Here is an 18,614-nt window from a genome sequence, read left to right on the forward strand (position 1 = left end):
TAGAACCGGTGAACCCTGATTAGCGCAAACCCATGTCAATCATTTTAGTCCCCGGCGCGTGCGCACTCGAGCCATGACAATTGTTGATAATCAACTGGAGTTATTTTTTTTTGCAATTGAGTGAAACCATTTCAAGCCAAGCCCTTTCCCTCCGGGGGGCTTTTGGATCACATCACAGCAAACATAAGATACAGACGTGCATGAAGGGTTAATGGAAAATCCAAGGGATATGGTAAGAACGAGTTTATTTGTGGCCGCTTCCTTGATTTAGCGCAGTTAGCGGCTAGCAGTGTTAGCCGTCCTCTTTGTTTTGGTTGTCAGAAACAGATCCTGCCGAGCAGATAAACTTTTACATTTATCACCTTAAAATCACTAAAGAAATACTATTTGTTCTCTGTAACAGCTGTTTTAAACCAGCCGTCCCATTGAATATGTGAAATACAATTGTGTAACTATGTGTTCTGTGGAGCTTAAATATCCAAGCGGGCCCATGTATGTGTATGTTTGTGTTTATGGTTGTGTCTCAAAACACAGAGAGATGTCTACCTAGACGACATTTTTGGACATCATAGGCATGACAATTCTATTTAGGCTCACTAGGTTTTGAGACAAACTGTGTTTTAGGAGCATGTGTGTTGGTTAGCTTATGATATGACCTAAAAACAATCACACCATTGTGCGATATGACAATGCTACAATGTATATAATTGGGTGAGGAGTTCTATTAGAAATAGAAATAGCATGTGTGCGAAATGAAGTTTTGGTCTAAAATGATTCATTCTGAAATCAGGTCTCATTGGTTTGAACAAATCACTGTTTGATGCACCATTCCACTGATCCAATATTGACAAATAGAAATACGAAGAGCTTGAAAATACAGTCAAACTTGTGTCAAATAGCAGTGAATCATCATCATCATTAATGGTAGCTTATCTTCTTGTCTTGAATTCCCCTTTGGGGAAATTGGGGGCTGGTGATATTGCCCCCTTTTTACACAAAATTTGCTCTTTGGTGACCCCTGAGAACCTTCAGTTTTGTTCTTCTGATTGGGCCTGCTTCCTAATTCCTAGCTCATTAAAAGGTTGATTATGATTAAGTTAAGCTGTGTTAAGTCAAAGAAAAACATTTATTAAAAAATAATGGGTCTTTAAGTGAGCGTTCACTTGTTAAAGATTTGATCTTTAACTCATTAGTCCATTTTCTTTGCTACTTATATTTTCTCTCTCCTCATCACAAATAGGCTGAGCACACACTCCGCACAGAGCGGAAGAGAAGAGATTCATTCGGAATGTTTGACGGGTATGACAGCTGCAGTGAGGACAGCAGTAGCAGCTCCAGCTCGGAGGACAGTGAAGATGAGGTCCCCAGCATCCCCGCCAGCCTGCCTATCATCAAAAACAATGGCCAGGTGTACACCTATCCTGATGGAAAAGCAGGAATGGGTTAGTTATTTGTTTCCCAGTTTGCCCTCTACATAACCAAGCATCTTTATGGTTTTCTTTCTGTGATAAATCTGTTCAATAGTGTGACTCCATGACTGATGGCTGTGTTCCCCTTTTTGTCCATTCAGCAACCTGTGAAATGTGTGGTATGGTTGGTGTGCGAGATGCTTTCTACTCTAAAACAAAGAGATTCTGTAGTGTGTCCTGCTCCAGAAGCTATTCCTCCAATTCTAAAAAGGCCAGTATACTGGCACGACTTCAGGTAACTTCTCATCAACATCTCTTTTAAAAAAAAAGATATACTATCTATAGCCTGTTTTGGTTTTAGGGATAGTTCACACAAAAATAATAATTCTCTCATCATTTACTCACCCTTTCAAACATGTATTACTTGGTCAATTTTCCTTGTCAGTGGCATATGCCTTCAGATGTGGATTTTCTTTTAAATAGTGTATGTTTTTTGCTTGTGTCAAGGGTAAACCACCAACAAAAAAGGCAAAGGTCTTACAGAAACAGCCATTAATGGCTAAGTTGGCAGCTTATGCACAATATCAAGCAAATCAACAGAACCAAGCTAAATCAAAATCAGGTAAATATCTGCCCTTCTATGTTTAAAGTGTGTATACTTTATCGTCTGCCTTATTGATTAAAACCTTTCATCATTGTACATATTAAAGTTGCTGTAAGCGAAACAAGAGCCCTAAGATCTCTCACCGGTCTCTGTGACAGCTGTAGAGATTGTAAACTGCAAACCAAAATGTGTCCTCAGACATTAACACTTCACCTGTCAATCATTGTGCTTGGTCTCATTTGAAACGGATCATTGAGGCTATGATTCATAATGTTTGTCAGTTGAGGGCACAATTGTGCCACAGTTGAATTTGACAGCCACAGGAACTAGCTATGCTGCTCTTTTGCTCTGTTTTGGTCTCAATATGATCTTTGGAGGGCAGGGTTTTGGAATTAGGTGATAGCTTCAGAACGCTAAAATCGTTTACAGCACCTTTAATGGAAATTATTACTGTCGTTACACAACTGAGTTTATGATTTCTGTATGGTGTAGTTGTGTATCAAAATACCCCTATTAATTGTGAAATTGCTAAAGAGTTTATTTGTTGTTCTTCTTATGCAGTTGTTACTGTTGAAGGCTTTGACTGGGGCCGGTACATCTGTAGCAATAATCTGATTGGGGCACCAGTCAGCTGTTTCAAACATGTAAGTACAATGGCAGAGATTAGTAGAAAATATAATTATCTAACATAAACCTTCTGGCATATGTTTGTTATAAATATGTGTTTGTGTGTGTTAATTCATATGTGAAAATGTGCATGATGATGACTCTACAGGTGCCCATGGGTATGTGCTGGGGTGACATAGCTGAGGGGGTGAGGGTGGAGGTCCTCAATTCTGACACAAACCTCTCCACCAAAGTTTACTGGGTAGCAGGAATTGTCAAATTGGCAGGTAAGGTTGTAGTTTAATCTTATTGACTACCAGCTTTTCTGCCTGATAAAGCTCTGTTGTATTGATTTGAGAAAGTAACTCAATATATTTTACTTTAATAATTTCCCAGGTTTTAAAGGTCTACTGCGCTATGAGGGTTTTGATAATGACTCAACCAGAGACTTCTGGTGTAACCTGTGCATCCCAGAAGTCCATCCTGTTGGATGGTGTGCTTCTAGTGGAAAACCACTGGTGCCTCCTAAATGTATGTAAAACATTAAACATTTCAAAGCTGAAGAATTTACTGTAAAACATGCTATTGCTGAATTGAAGTAATTGTTCTTTATTCCTTGTGTTTTTTTTCTCAGCCATCCAGCATAAGTATTCTAACTGGAAAGCATTTCTTGTGAAACGACTCACTGGTGCCAAAACTCTTCCACCGGATTTTGCCACAAGGGTAATCCCAGCAGTCATCTTGACACTGTCCTCCAATGGTGTTGCTCTGGAAAAACCTGTAGAGCAAGATCTTCTCGTTACGCAGAGCAATTGTGTCAGGAAATGGTTCCTCAAAAAAAGAAAAAGGGTTTCAGGTGCCAGACTGCCTTAAAGGGGTCATGTCATGAGGAATACAATTTTTCTTAACAAATTTTGACAAATAAGAGGTCATTGTACTACAAAAACATGCTGTTAAGTTTCAGAACTCAAAACTTCCTCTCCAGTCCAAACAGGGCATTTATTGTTTCCACTCTGCAAAAATGGCTCGTTTTGAAATCGGCCACATCATGATGTCAGGATGTGGTGTTCATCTGAATATCCCCAGCTCCACAACATACGTAATCATCGCAGTGCATAAAAAATCAAAAAAGAGAAAGCGGCTGAGGTTCTCCAACTGAAAGTGGTACTAAAGTTACTGTAGTTTGCTTTTTAAACAATGAAAAGATTAAGATGTCGAGTAAGTTCCCCAGACGTTGTGGAAATTCTACATCTCTGCATAGCCTTCTGAAGGATTTCAACGTTTAGAATGAGTATATTAAATTAACTTAAACGAAGTTCCTGAATGTGTCAATGTGGGAATATACTTTTATACAGCACATTTCTCTGTGATTTCTTTTGAGAACAAATATGATTCAGGTGTAAAGAAACTTATATTGAAAGATGGAGCAGTGCCAACTTTATATTGGACATGACAGTAATACCGGTGAGTAACAAATTTAATATTACTGTTTCATCTGTCTGTGTTTGTTTGATATGAAAATAATTGTATAGTCAGCCGTTTTTATTGCAAAATAAACCATGATCAGGACTCCAACGCGGAGCGGGTCGTGCTTATTACACGGTTACCAAAGAAATACATTATTAGTCATTAAATATTTTGATTGAGATAATTTTATTTTGTATGAGGAACATGTAATGTAGAGTGCAATGAAAGACAATGGTGAAGTATATGATAGTAAGGTCGCCAGGTGTCTCAACTGTCTCGTATTAGCCTGGACATCTCATATTTTGGCTGAAATTAACATATCAGGTTGCCCATTGTCCTGTATTTAAGCGGCAAAACAATAAACAGGTATCCCTCCCTCGGACCCGAGCAGCTAAGCAATAAAGGGGGACTCCCCACCCAGTGAACATCCTGTATTCCCTTACACAGGATGCGTATTGATGCGGCAAAGGGAACCACAATAATTCTACCTACAGCTGGTTATGTATAGATTAACCCTTCACATTCTCATCTTGTTTTAGTATGGACTATTTTCACTGTTGTCAGCTTAAGCATTATTTTATCACTAAATCGTTTGTTTAATAATGTAAGGGTTCAGGATCAAAAGTGTGCCGACTTTGTTCAGTTTTCGATTGGTATTTCGGTCAAACCACTGTGGTAGTTTGTGTGCTTCACATAAATTTGGAACAAATCACTATCAGTGATTTCATGGAACGAGTGCTGATAGGGGAATTTGGTAATCGCCTGCATGTTTTCATTCTTGGAAAAGAAACAGCTCCACACGTGTTATTGTGGGGGGACATTTGCTCTGCAAAGATGTTGTAATATCATAACAGTGGCCGTGTATATTGAAGTCTTAAAGGGGAAGTGACATAGAAACAGTGTTTTAGACAGAGGCCAGGACAGGGTGGAAAAGTGTTACTGTGTAGTACTAGATTATGTTTTGATTTTTGGTGCAAAAATCTTTACTAATATAAGTAAATCTCAAGGGGAAAAAAATGCATGACATGGCCCCTTTAATAAAGCAAAGATTCAAAATCACTTCAACATTTTTTATATAATGTAATGAAGCAGTCCTGATTGAAAATTTTGAAGAATATCCATACAGTGGAATTCATCAGTGTTTGAAAACTTTAAAATTAAGTTTAAATTTTAAACTAAAGGTGCAGGAGAGCATGCAGTACCCGTTTAAGAAACTGATGCGTGTGGAAGTGGTGGATAAGGCTCAGCTGTGCCGGACTCGTGTGGCCCTGGTAGAACAAGTAATCGGTGGGCGTCTGCGCCTGGTCTATGAGGAGAGCCAGGATGGCACTGATGACTTCTGGTGTCACATGTTCAGCCCTCTCATCCATTCCATTGGCTGGTCACGAAGCATCGGACATCGTTTCAAAAGATCCGGTCAGTGATTGAGTCTAAATGGTTTTAGATGTAAATATACAGCTACCTTATAAAAGATGAGGAAAGTCTCAGAGGGATAGTTCTCCTAAAAACCAAAATTCTGTCATGATTTACTCACCCTCATGTTGATCCAAACCTGTATGACTTTATTTCTTCAATTGAATACAAAAGGACATGTGTTGGAGACTGACAGCCTAAGTCACCAGTCGCTTTCTTTATATGGAAAAAGATGCAATGAAAGTGAATGGTGACAGAGGATGTGAGTCCCTAGCATTTAGTCTAAATCTCCTTTTGATGGTGAGTAAAGGATGACAGAATTTTCTTTTTTGAATAAACTATCCCTAGAGGTAAACATAATATTTGATGGCCTTGTTGTGGCTGATGGATCTAAAGTGTTCTAATGTTGCCCTCTGCAGAGGTGATGAAGAAAATAGATGGTCTGATGGATGCTCCCTCACAGTTGTTTCTTAAGGTATTCTTATGAGGTCTTATTCTTAGACTGGATATTCTGTCATGTTCTATTTAGAAGACTCTCATGTGTGTCTTTTAATCCCACAGGTTAAGGATGTGGACCAGAGTGGGGAATGGTTTAAAGACGGAATGAAGTTAGAGGCAATAGATCCTCTCAATCTCTCTGCTATATGTATTGCTACTGTAAGAAAGGTACATTTATTTCTTCGCCAGCTATTTTTCAGGTATTATTTATAAATTACAATAGTATTTTCAACAAATGTTTATTTTGCGAAGGAAGTATCCTTTTTTCATTGTCTGCCTAGATACTATGGATACATACAGCATTAGACAAAGAAAGGCTAATTAACACTTCAGGAGAGACACTTTGATGCTTTAGTTCGACATATATAGTTGTTTGTAAACAGACATGTAAAAAAATCTGTTGAAAATGAGTTGATGTGTTTTCTGCTAACAGGTATTGGCAGACGGGTATCTAATGATCGGGATTGATGGTTCTGAGGCTGCTGATGGGTCAGACTGGTTCTGCTACCACTCTACCTCTCCTTCCATCTTCCCTGTCGGCTTCTGTGAAATCAACAACATTGAGCTCACACCCCCAAGAGGTGCATTTAATCTCTCTTTCAGCAGTTTGATCTGATCTAATAGTATCACTCATTGAAATTGGTAATTCGCTAATGAATGTGAAACTGTACAGGGTACACCAAACTCCCTTTCAAATGGTTTGACTACCTCAGAGAAAAAGGCTCAATTGCAGCCCCTGTGAAGCTCTTTAACAAAGTAAGTTTTCATTCAACAAATTTTTTTGTTGTTGTCTTGAATAGCATATGACCAAAAGCATGTGGACACCCAAACACCTCAACCATATTTGCTCATCGAACATTTAATCAAACCACTAGATGTTGGATTAAGCATTCCAATTAGAACATGACTGCAGGGATTTGTTCCCATTCAGACAAGAGCATCAGTGAAATCAGGCAATGAAATTGGGTGATGGGGCTTCCAGTCGCCATTCCAATTATTCCCAAAGGTTTTCAATGGGGTTCATGGGCCGATTGCACCAGCTATACGGAAGTTACAACTTATCCTAGTTGTGTTATAAATGGGCACAATGTCACAATTTACGCTCTACTAATATTTGAGCGTTGCACCATTAAATTTAGGTAGGACATAATCCTACATATAAACTAAATATTTGAAGACTCTGACCAGAAGTAACGGTTGGAATAATAAAAGCAGACTCATTTAATGACATCAATGAGCTCATGTTTTGCGTGACAGGCCTCAATCCTTTCGACATACATTATGATGTTGACATTTACACTCGTTTACATTTACGAGAGAGAGAATAAACATACTTTTAAGTGGCTCTTCAGCATGAATCCGATCTAACGGTTCAGTTTTCAGGATGCGTTGCCCGGTATCAAGTTTCAACACATTCAAAATATATATATAGGATATTAAAATGAATAAATGTCTATTTTTCCAGCCTGTTGTAATAGTATTTATCACCCCTTATTTTTTTTTTAGAGACAGTTCCAATATATTGTTATTTACACAGAGCAAATATACTATTTATCAAATCTACTTTTATTACGTATCATATTTTAATGGGGATATAATTTATTACAGCTGACATTTACATGTGCAAACAAGGTTTGAACATCAACTGTAACCAGATCAAATTGAAGTTCATGGCATTTTAACAGTCCTGTGTACAAATTTTAAGGCTGTTTTTTTTGGATCAATACAGGTAAACGTCATATTATGTGACTGCATATAACTTTACAGAGAGCTTATTGCCTACTAGTTAAGTTTTGCATTAAGAACAGGTGGTGCAACCAAATTAAGCACTGGCTTGGATACAAACTAACTAGTAGTTACTAAGCCCTTAGTGTGAACTTTTCATCCCAACTGACATGAGACCTTGCACACAGCTGGTGTAAGGCCTGAAACTTTTTGCAGGCCTGCCAAGTTCTTACACACCAGAACTTAAACAATTTTACTTGTGGCATCTTATGACAGTGCTACATTGACAGTCACTGAGCTCTTTAGAATGCCACGTTCTACTAAAAATGTTTAAGGAGATGCATGTCTGTATGATTGATTTTATGCACCGGCTACTAATACGTGTTGCTGAGATAGCCAAACATATTAATTTCAAGAGGGTGTCCACATACTTTTGGTTATGTAGTGTACAGTGCTATGGAAAAATATTTGCCCCCATTCTGATTTCTTCTTTTTTTGTGTTTGAAATTGTTTCAGATATTCAAACGAAATCTAAAATAAAACAAAGGCAATCTTAGAAAACACAAAATACTGTTTTTAAATTACAATGTTGTTTATTGAAGCAAAAAGGTTATCCAAAACCATATAAATTATTCAGCTGCATGAAGTTGGCTAATAGGTCTCACCCAGTAACACACTATGCCAAGGTCAAAAGAAATTCCAGAAATTGAGGAAAATGGTGATTTGAAATACATCAGTCTGGGAAGGGTTACAATACCATTTCAAAGGCACTGGGACTCAGTGAGAGCCATTATTTCCAAATGGAGAAAACTTGGCACAGTAGTGAACCTTCCCAGAAGTGGCCGACCTTCCAAAATTCCTCCAAGAGCACAGCAACAACTCATCGAGGAAGTCACAAAAAAGCCAAGGACAACATCCAAGGAACTGCAGACCTCTCTCGCATCAATAAAAGTCACTGTTTATGACTCCACTATCAGAAAGACGCTTGCCAAAAATGGAATCCATGGAAGAGTGGCGAGGCAAAAATCACTGTTCTAACCCAGAAGAACATTAAGGCTTGTCTGAATTTTGCCAAAATACACATCGATGATCCTCAAAACATTTGGGAGAATGTTCTGTGGACTGATGAGTCGAAAGTGGAACTGTTTGGAAGACAGAGGCCCTGTTACATCTGGCATAAATCAAACACAGAATTCCACAAAAAGAACATCATATCTACGGTCAAGCATGGTGGTGGAAGTGTGATGTGTGGGGATGCTTTGCTGCATCAGGGCCAGGGCAACTTGCAATAATTGAGGGAAACATGAATTTTGCTCTCTGCCAGAAAATCCAAAAGGAGAACATCCGATCATCAGTCCGTGAGTGAAGTTCAATCCAAAACTGGATTATGCAGCAAGACAATGATCAAGTATCGGAGTATTGGAGCAAGTCCACCTCTGAATGGCTCAAAAGATGTTTTGGAGTGGCCTCCGTTGTGGCTGAACTGAAGCAGTTCTGCAAAGAAGAGTGGGCCAAAATTCCACCACAGTGTTGTGAAAGACTGATCGCTAGTTATCAGAAGCGTTTGGTTGCAGTTGTTGCTGCTGAAGGTGGCACAACCAACTATTAAGTTGAAGGGGCAGTTAGTTTTTCACATGGCTGATATTGGTGTTGGATAACTTTATTTTTATTTGTTTTTATATATATATATATATATATATATATATATATATATATATATATGAAAACTGAATTTTGTGTTTACTCAGGTTGCCTTTGTTTTATGTTATATCTCGTTTGAAGTTCTAAAACAATTAAGTATGAAAAATACACAAAAATTGAGAAATCAGGGAATCAGCAAATACTTTTCACAACTCTTTATCCGGATGCAAATATATCACAATTGTCTATCTCAAATAACATGCTGTTAAACCCCTCTGCTCTCAGGACGTGCCAAATCATGGCTTCCGTTCTGGAATGAAGCTGGAGGCAGTGGACCTGATGGAGCCACGTCTGGTGTGTGTCGCCACGGTGACCAGGATTGTTCACAGACTCCTGCGCATTCACTTTGATGGCTGGGAGGATGAGTATGATCAGTGGGTGGACTGTGAGTCTCCAGATCTCTACCCAGTAGGCTGGTGTCAGCTGACTGGCTATCAGCTGCAGCCGCCCGCTGCACAGGGTGAGTGAATGTTCCTGAATGTTCAGAATGTTTCCAAGTGAAATGATGGATTCAGTTGAATTCAATTGGTTAATACTGTTGTCAGAAAGAAATTTACACACCCTTAGGTTGAAGTCATTAAAACTCATTTTTTTTAACCACTCCACAGATTTCAGTTTAGCAAACTCTAGTTTTGGCAGGTCGGTTAGTGCATCAACTTGGTGTATGAAACAAGTAATCTTTCCAACAATTGTTTACAGACAGATTGTTTCACTTTTAATTGACAATATCACAATTCCAGTGGGTCAGAAGATTACATACATAAAGTTAACTGTGCCTTTAATGAGCTTGGAACTCAGTGCCTCTTTGCTTGACTTCATGGGAAAATCAAAAGATATCAGCCAAGACCTCAGAAAAAAAACCTCCACAAATCTGGTTCATCATTGGAAGCAATTTACAAATGCCTGAAGGTACCATGTTCATCTGTAAAAACAATAGTACTAAAGTATTAACACTATGGGACCACGCAGCAATCATACCGCTCAGGAAGGAGACTCATCCTGTCTAGTGCAAATCAATCCCAGAACAACAGCAAAGGACTCTGTGAAGATGCTGGAGGAAACGGGTAGACAAGTATCTATATACACAGTTAAACAAGTCCTATATCAACACCTGAAAGGCTGCTCTGCAAGGAAGAAGCCACTGCTCCAAAACTGCCATAAAAAAGCCAGACTACTGTGTGCAAATGCACATGGGGACAAAGATCTTACTTTTTGGACAAATGTCCTCTGGTCTAATGAAACTAAAATGGAACTGTTTAGCCATAATGACCATCATTATGTTTGGAGGAAAAAGGGTGAGGCTTGCAAGCCGAAGAACACCATCCCAACCGTGAAGCTTTGGGGTGGAGCATCATGTTGTGGTGGTGCTTTGCTGTAGGAGGGACTGGTGCACTTCACAAAATAGTGAATTATATAGTGAATAGTATGTGGATATATTGATGCAACATCTCAAGACATCAGCCAGGAAGTTAAAGCTTGGTCGCAAATTGGTCTTCCAATATGACAACCTCCAAAGTTGTGGCAAAATTAGCTTAAGGACAGCAAAGTCAAGTTGGAGTGGCTATCACAAAGCCCTGACCTCAGTCTGATAGAACATTTGTGGGCAGAACTGAAAAAGTGTGTGGGAGCAAGGAGGCCTTCAAACCTGACTCGGTTACACCAGTTCTGTATGGAGGAAGGGGCCAAAATTCCTGCAACGTATTGTAAGAAGCTTGTGGAAGGCTACCCAAAATGTTTGACCCAAGTTAACAATTTAAAGGCAATGCTACCAAATACTAACAAAGTGTATGTAAACTTCTGACCCACTTGGAATGTGATGAAAGAAATCAAAGCTGAAATAAATCATTCTCTCTACTATTATTCTGACATTTTACATTCTTAAAATAAAGTAGTGATCCTAACTGACCTAAGACAGGGAATGTTTTCAGTGTAAATGTCAGGAATTGTGAACTGTGTTTAAATGTATTTGTTTAATGTGTATGTAAACTTCTTACTTCAGTTGTATGATGAAATCCTTCACACACTGACTTGTATTAGGACAGCTCAAGCAAATTAATACTAGGTGTTTATATGTTAAAGGAATAGTTCACCCAAAAATGTAATTCTCTTATTTACTCAACCGCATGCCATCCCAAACTCGTAAGACTTTCTTTCTCCTGCGGAACACAAAGATATTTTGAAGAATTTGTAAGGTGTTTTTGTCCATACAATGTAAGTCAGTGGGGTCCAAAACTTTCAAGCTCCAAAAAAGGCAGTATAAAAGTTACCCTTATGACTGAAGTGTTTTAATCCACATCTTAAGCAATTTGATCAATTTGTATTTGTTTCTCACCAAAAGCTAAATCCTTATTCACTTTTGGAGCTTGAAGGTTTTAGAACCCATTGATTTACATTGTATGAACAACAGCACATCATCAAAATCTGCAGAAGAAATAAAGTCATGAGTTTGGTACTGGATCATGATGAGAAAAGTTAATTTGTTGGGTGCACTATTCCCATAATATGGTTGGTTTTATGCTAATATGGTCATGGTAATGACATCATGACCATGGCAATTTCTGTATAGCCCATTTTTCCCACTTAATTTCCATCAGTCTTCTGGGTGCTCTGGGAAGGGAGTGTTGTGGTGAACGTTAGAGCGAGTCAACATAGTACATCAACTTTTCACAATTCAAAATAGCAGGGAAAAGTCTTCCACTTGATACATTCTTTTATGGATTAGCTGCATAGAATAACAGCTAGTCCCTTTCCTCCTCAGCAACAAGAGAAGCACCACCAAATGTCTTCAAACAGAAAAAGAAGACTGCGCAGTATAAAGGACAAAAGAAAAGTGAGTCCTCTCTCTCTCTCTCTCTCTCTCTCTCTCTCTCCACTCACCAAACACTGATTTTTGGGTGCAAATCCGGTCCAGGAGCTGTTTTCTCAATTTTGTTTTTATACTGGCTTGGCTCTGGTTCTGCTTGATAGTCGGTGGCAGTTGTCATGATTCAATGGGGTCACAAATAATTGCAGACAACTGTTGCCATCAACATAATCATACCTGGGTGAGACAGCTGGTAAAGAATGGCACGCTCGCTCAGGGTGAGAGAATCTGAGCAAATGTTGGGGAGAGGTCAGAATTGCAGTCATGATGTTGTTCACTTTGGGGTTCCACAATGCCTTCTCTCAAGGCTTCAGTTTCAATCTCTTATGTAGAAATCAAATTAAGGTTCAGCTCTGAGTAGTGGGAGGATGCTCTGCAGTGTTGAGGAATGGAGCTCGGTAGCCTTGGGTAACCCAGTAACTTCGGTAACCACAGTCTGGCTTGGTGTTTAGAGAGGAAGATTCCAGTTGGGAGGAGGCCAATCGGTTTGGGTGGGCCTCTGAGGAGGAGGAGCTTCTCGGGTGATGAAGAGCAGACTCCACCCCATTACCTGTCCCACTTCTCTGGGTCCAGGCGACCTCCCATCTCAGGTGTAGAGCATGATCGCTCTCTCAACTCAGGTAACTCAATTCTCCATCACTCAGGGAGGGGCAGCCGCTTTGATGATTCCTGTTGAAACAACATTTCAGGTTGCTTAGCGTAGAGAGGGAACGGGCACAGTTGCACATCATTAGGCGTTTGAATAATTTGTGCAGCATATATGGTTAACAGAAGTTGCATGATAAGGGAAGTTTTGTGTTGCAGTTTGTATCAAATTGTTGCTTTTTTATTTCCTTTTATGTTTAAGAATTGTGTTCATGGTCCGTGTCATCCACACCTACTCTGAATTTATTGTTTAAGATGGTGTGAACTAAGCCTGTGTAATTATAACAAATAGAATTTGGGATGTTAAAGAAATAGTTCACCCCAAAATATAAATTGTCATTTACTACCCTCAAACCCAGGTGTGGAACACAAAAGTAGAATCTTTTAAGAATATTGTGACCTCTTTTCCATATAATAACAATTAAAGGGGACTGGTCTGGCAATCTCCAAAATGATATAATTAAAAATAGCAGCATATAATTGGTCCATAACTTGTGTGCTATATTCCATGCCTTTTTGAAGCCATACGGTAGGTTTTTGTGAGGAAAAGACCTACATTTAATTAGTTTTTCACTGATAATCTTACCCTGCACCAAAGCTCTGAAATCGACAAAACAAAATGGGATGCCATCATTGATGTCAAATGCCATTTGTTTCTCACGTGTCTTGTGACCAAACGTCATTTGAAGTAGTGCATCTTATGGGGCCATATTTGTTTTGAGAGCTACAGCAGAGGTGAAGATTATCAGTGAAGAATAACTGAAATGTCCATTTGTTCATCTGAAATCGATAATAAACAATGAGGTATCATTACCGTATCCTTTAAAAAAAAAGACCATTGTGTCAACACCTTTTATCAAAGAACATCAAACATTTACCTGAAGTAAACTTATCCTGATGTGTTTTTGATACAGAGGTGATGAAATTGTATTCAAGTTAAGATTCTCACAATTATTTCCAAAGCAACATGCCGGGAATATTTGATTGCTCCTGCTGCGCAATACTGCAGCTTTTTATTGACTTTTCAATTTGCTTGTGTTCCTCATTTGCAAGTTGTTTTGGATAAAAGCGTCTGGTAAATGACTAAATGTGAATGACTTAAGCATAGCTTCTTTCATTATAATGGAAGTGACATATAATAACATTTAGAGCCTGTAAAGAAATATTCTGACTTGCCATCTAAATTCTACTTATCAAACTAACTATTAGTTACTTATAACTTATGCGCTGCAGTTGTTAGTACTGCACCTATCCAGCCATCTCGTTTCACTGCTCCGATTTCACGTGTTCATTTGCGGTTGCTCTTACGACAATCTTAACGCTTCAATTTCCTTTAGTTCCAGTCATCAAGGGAGCATCCAGTCACCCAACAACATGATACACATTTTATGATACTTTATGACAATCATGTTAATGTTAGTAACGTTAATCATGTTAAAATCACTATGAAGCGCCGCATGCTGTTGTTTTGAACGAGTTTGACAACTAGCCACAACTAGCCTTGGTGAAGGGACAATGACGTCACTGCATCAAACCAACAAATAACCCTTAAAATGGTCCATAGCCCACAAGTCATAAGGACCACTTTTATATACTTTAATGATGATTTTTTTTGAGGGGGGGAGGGGGAGACACACAGTCCCATTTCATTTTCTGGCAAAGAGTGGCAAATATATTCTCCAGACATTTTTATTTTGCGTTCCAGAGATATTGTCATATGAGTTTGTAACGACATGAGTGTGAGAAAATGATGACATAATTTTTATATCTGGGTGAACTTTTTATTTAAATATTAAAGGTAAGTTAATGAATAAATGCTTACTGAAACCTTACGCATCACTGCTCGTTTCATTTCATATTTCTTATTTGCAACATGCTTCTGTTTTTTTTTTTATTCAGTTGTCGTGTAAATCTTCATTTGATTTTTCCCAATCCATTTTATGGATCATTCTCTTGTCTCTCTTTGTTTGTCAGAGGCCTCACTGCAGTTAAAGGAGGAGACTCCAGAGATCGATGAGTTCACCTTCTCGCAGGGCATCTCGGATCAGGAGAGCAACGGCTCAGGCAGTTACTACATCCGACAGGAGCCCTGAGCATCACAAGCCATCGCAGAGGCTCCCTTCACTGCCAACAGCACTGGAAATAAAATCTCACTCTGAGCATTGCTCACGAGGCCTGGGAAACACACAGTGACTTCCCCTCAACACCAGGTCTCTCTCTTTTGTTCCCTTTTCAGGTTAGGAAAGCTAAAGATTTTGCAGTCCAATTTAATCCGAGAGAGATGTGTGTGACAAAAGGGGATTTTGTTTGGAATGACAATACTGTTGTTTGTTCTGACTTTTTGTTTTAACAATTTGCCCAATGGACTTTTTTTTTCCCCCTATGTGTTCATTGTACTTGAAGTTTTCTTTGCTTTTTTTTTTTCTTCTTTATTTGCCCTTTTTTCCTTTTTGGTGAAAAACAATTTCCTTTTTATTGTAAGATTTCAGTACCGTGTGTGTTTCTTGCGCTGTTTTGGATGGGTGTGCATTTGGTAAGAGTAGTAAAAAAAAAAAAAATCTTTATTGAGACAGTATATTCATATATGTATGACATTCATATTAAACACACACGTGTATATATAAATATTTAAACATATAAATATAGTAGTGGAATGAGGGGTGATGGTATTGAAATCAAACCTTACTGGTATGAAGAGTAGACTAATGGAAAACACTCACAATTTGCACTACAGGGGTAAAAATATGTATTGGCCTGTAAAAGGAACGTAAAAACTTGCAGCTTTATTATATTACTCGATTAGCAAACAGTTATAGAAATGGGACGTGCTCAAGTCAATTTGAAGATTGATATGCAAAAAAAAAAAAAAAACAGAATACGCCAATGTTGTTATCTTTATGATTTCATACTCAAGAGCCATTTTTATATGGGATGATTGAAGTATTTCTTGAGCCTCAGAATAAACATAAGCAATCATTGCTAACTGAACACTACCTTTCTGTCATTTTTGATGTGACAGCGCAGCAGAGAATTCTTCTGGAAGACTCCTGATATGTTTCTAGTATGAGAAACATATCTTTCTAATATAAAACTTTAGTCTATGAACAGTACAGCAGCAGCTTGTTTGTTTACCAGCCTCTACCCAGTGACCGTCAAGGTCTAAGCTGAGAAGAATTCTGCATCCCATGTATTTCACTTAAATCACAGCATTCATTCCAGAATAAAAACAAAACATTTTACTACCTCTATATGCAGTGATTTTTAAATACACACAGATTGAGGATTCAGTCAAGTTCAATTGGTTCCTCTGCCTCACCAAGGTTGCAATAGGTAGTTTTCATGCTCCGTTTGAAAGGGTATATTCATTATATTTATGCAAAAGACAAATATCCACACTTGGAATCATGGCTTATTTCACTTTACAAGTCTACACATTGTTTATATTTATATCATAGCATGTTATTGACAGAGTCCTTGAAATGGAGAATGTTATGCAATAATAATGTCCATTTGGTTTTATGATGTCTTGCTCTGAAAAAACTCAAATGCATAAATATATATAGGCTAGATACATTCTATAGTCTTCAGATTTGTAATTCTTACAATATACTGAGAAACTGACCATTTTCTAAGAGCTAGACTTGAGCTTTCCCTGTTACAGAATATTCAGAGTGTACATAACCTTTATGACATCATATAGAATTCAACTGATTTTACACTTGCATAGTGGTTTATCTTAGTATAATTATAAGCTCTATTCAATACCAGTAAGGTTGTCTGTGAACTCTCAGGAAACGTATTTCATTGACTTCTGCTTTATTTGAAAGTCCGCGGCTAAGTGCTTGATCATTCGATTAGATTTAAGATGCTCCAGTTTTTGATTGTTTCTAAGATTCAAAGCTCCTGACAAATGTGACCTTGTTTTTACTCCTTTCTCCTCTGCTTTCCATCAGCTTTTGTAAATGGTCACCCCAATGTTATAGTTTGGTCCATGTTAAGTTATGGTTTGTTTTATAAAGGATCAAATGTGTTCTATTTTGTTTGCTATTTTAACAATTGTTTAAACAAATGTTTGTTCTGAAACAAATGTTTGTTGATTTATTTTTTTATCTTTTGTTTCTTCCATAGGTGTTGTATGCATGTGTAGTTAGTTTTTAAAATATATACACTGTCATGTATTTAATTTGTTAACTTCAAACTGGGACTTTGTTGTAGCTACATTTAAATCATCTGCAGCATCAACTTACTTCTGTTATGTTGGTACATTTGGTTTCAATTCTTTCAAATGTATGAATTTTACATTTACTTCCAGTGTCATTTTCCTCTTCCCAACCATGGCACCAGGATTTAGGTACACACTGGTTCAAATCATCGGAATTTGCAGTTCCTTTTTTTTTTTTTTACAATACCAAAATCCCTTAATCATTTGCAATGATTCAAATATGACTGTTGAGACAAATTTAGCTGCTACCCTCAAATGAATTAAACCCCATGCACAACCTCACGTTTAAGTTAACACTCTCTAGTCAGCTAAATTGATGCCTTATCCTCTGTGTTATGTTTTGTGTCTACATAAGCAAAGCTATTGGTTTAAAAATGGAGTACAAAATATAAACAAAAATATGTTGTCCAGTAGAGTGATGAATATCTGCATGCAGAAAATGTGAGAATTTCATGAGGACCAGTGCCGTTCTGGTCTCAGTACTAACACGGGTTTTTGTGATGTTCCCTCTGTCCTCAGTAATCACATCATGGTGCTATATATATATATATATATTTGATAACTCGTTCATTAGGTCTATTAAAGGATAATTAAGTCTGTAATTATAAGTTGGTGATTATAACTTCAAATCTGTATTTTGGATACAAGTAGCCAAATCATTTGTCATAATGAAAAAATAACTAATATCAACCCTCATAATGGTGAGGGTGTTGAGTTTGTATCTTTTTGATAGTCTATCTGGTCTTTGCTTTATTTCTAATGATGATGATGATGTGTGCTGTGATATAGGGTTTGATAGTGTATATGTATATAGTTCAACAGTGGGGGATTTTGTTGGTTGAATTTTATGTTCATTTGTTTACAAGCATTTCAAACTGTCCGCATGGCTGTGAAAATGTCTGTTGAATTTGAAAACAAAAAACTTTTTACACTGAATTAAAAGGGATACTTAAAATGTATGTTTTTCTCTTCTCCTGATGACGAGGTTACTGGCACTTTTAACAAGCGCAGTTCAAAACATTTGCTCAGACCAATTTCCAACAGTTAAAGTCAGAAGTTTACATACACTTAGGTTGAAGTCATTAAAACTCATTTTTGAACCACTGCAAAGATTTAATATTTGCAAACTCTAGTTTTGGCAAGTTGTTTAGGACATCTACTTTGTGCATGACACAAGTAATTTTTACAACAATTGTTTACAGACTGCTTATTTCACTTTTAATTGACTTCACAATTCCAGTGGGTCAGAAGTTTACATACACATAAGTTAATTGTGCCTTTAAGCAGCTTGGAAAATTATAGAAAATAATGTCAAGCCTTTAAATAATTAGCCAGTTCAGGTGTACTGAATTGGAGTACCTGTGGATGTATTTTTAGGCCTACCTTCTAACTCAGTACCTTTTTGCTTAACATCACAGGAAAATCAAAAGAAATCAGCAAAGACCTAAAAAAAAACAAAAA

General features: G+C 37.7%; 1 protein-coding gene across 2 annotated transcripts; it reads left to right on the forward strand.

Moving 5' to 3' along the window:
- The first annotated feature begins 66 nt into the window (after window positions 1-66).
- On the forward strand, window positions 67-18,119 carry LOC127633303 (MBT domain-containing protein 1-like). 2 transcript variants are annotated; one of them, XM_052112316.1, is made up of 17 exons: window positions 67-232; window positions 1,241-1,442; window positions 1,571-1,704; window positions 1,917-2,031; window positions 2,575-2,657; window positions 2,789-2,906; window positions 3,016-3,150; window positions 3,254-3,342; window positions 5,268-5,502; window positions 5,919-5,974; window positions 6,061-6,165; window positions 6,431-6,578; window positions 6,671-6,753; window positions 9,649-9,883; window positions 12,182-12,253; window positions 12,739-12,906; window positions 14,906-18,118. In XM_052112316.1, exons 1-17 carry the CDS (start codon window positions 212-214, stop codon window positions 15,022-15,024), a joined length of 2,118 nt encoding a protein of 705 aa, XP_051968276.1. In that variant the 5' UTR covers window positions 67-211; the 3' UTR covers window positions 15,025-18,118. The 2 variants fall into 2 exon arrangements, with proteins under 2 accessions (XP_051968276.1, XP_051968277.1); XM_052112317.1 differs by lacking the exon at window positions 12,739-12,906 and having other exon boundaries at window positions 14,906-18,119.
- Window positions 18,120-18,614: the final 495 nt, after the last annotated feature.

Source organism: Xyrauchen texanus, chromosome 40, assembly GCF_025860055.1.
Source record: "Xyrauchen texanus isolate HMW12.3.18 chromosome 40, RBS_HiC_50CHRs, whole genome shotgun sequence".
Taxonomy (NCBI): Eukaryota; Metazoa; Chordata; class Actinopteri; order Cypriniformes; family Catostomidae; genus Xyrauchen; species Xyrauchen texanus.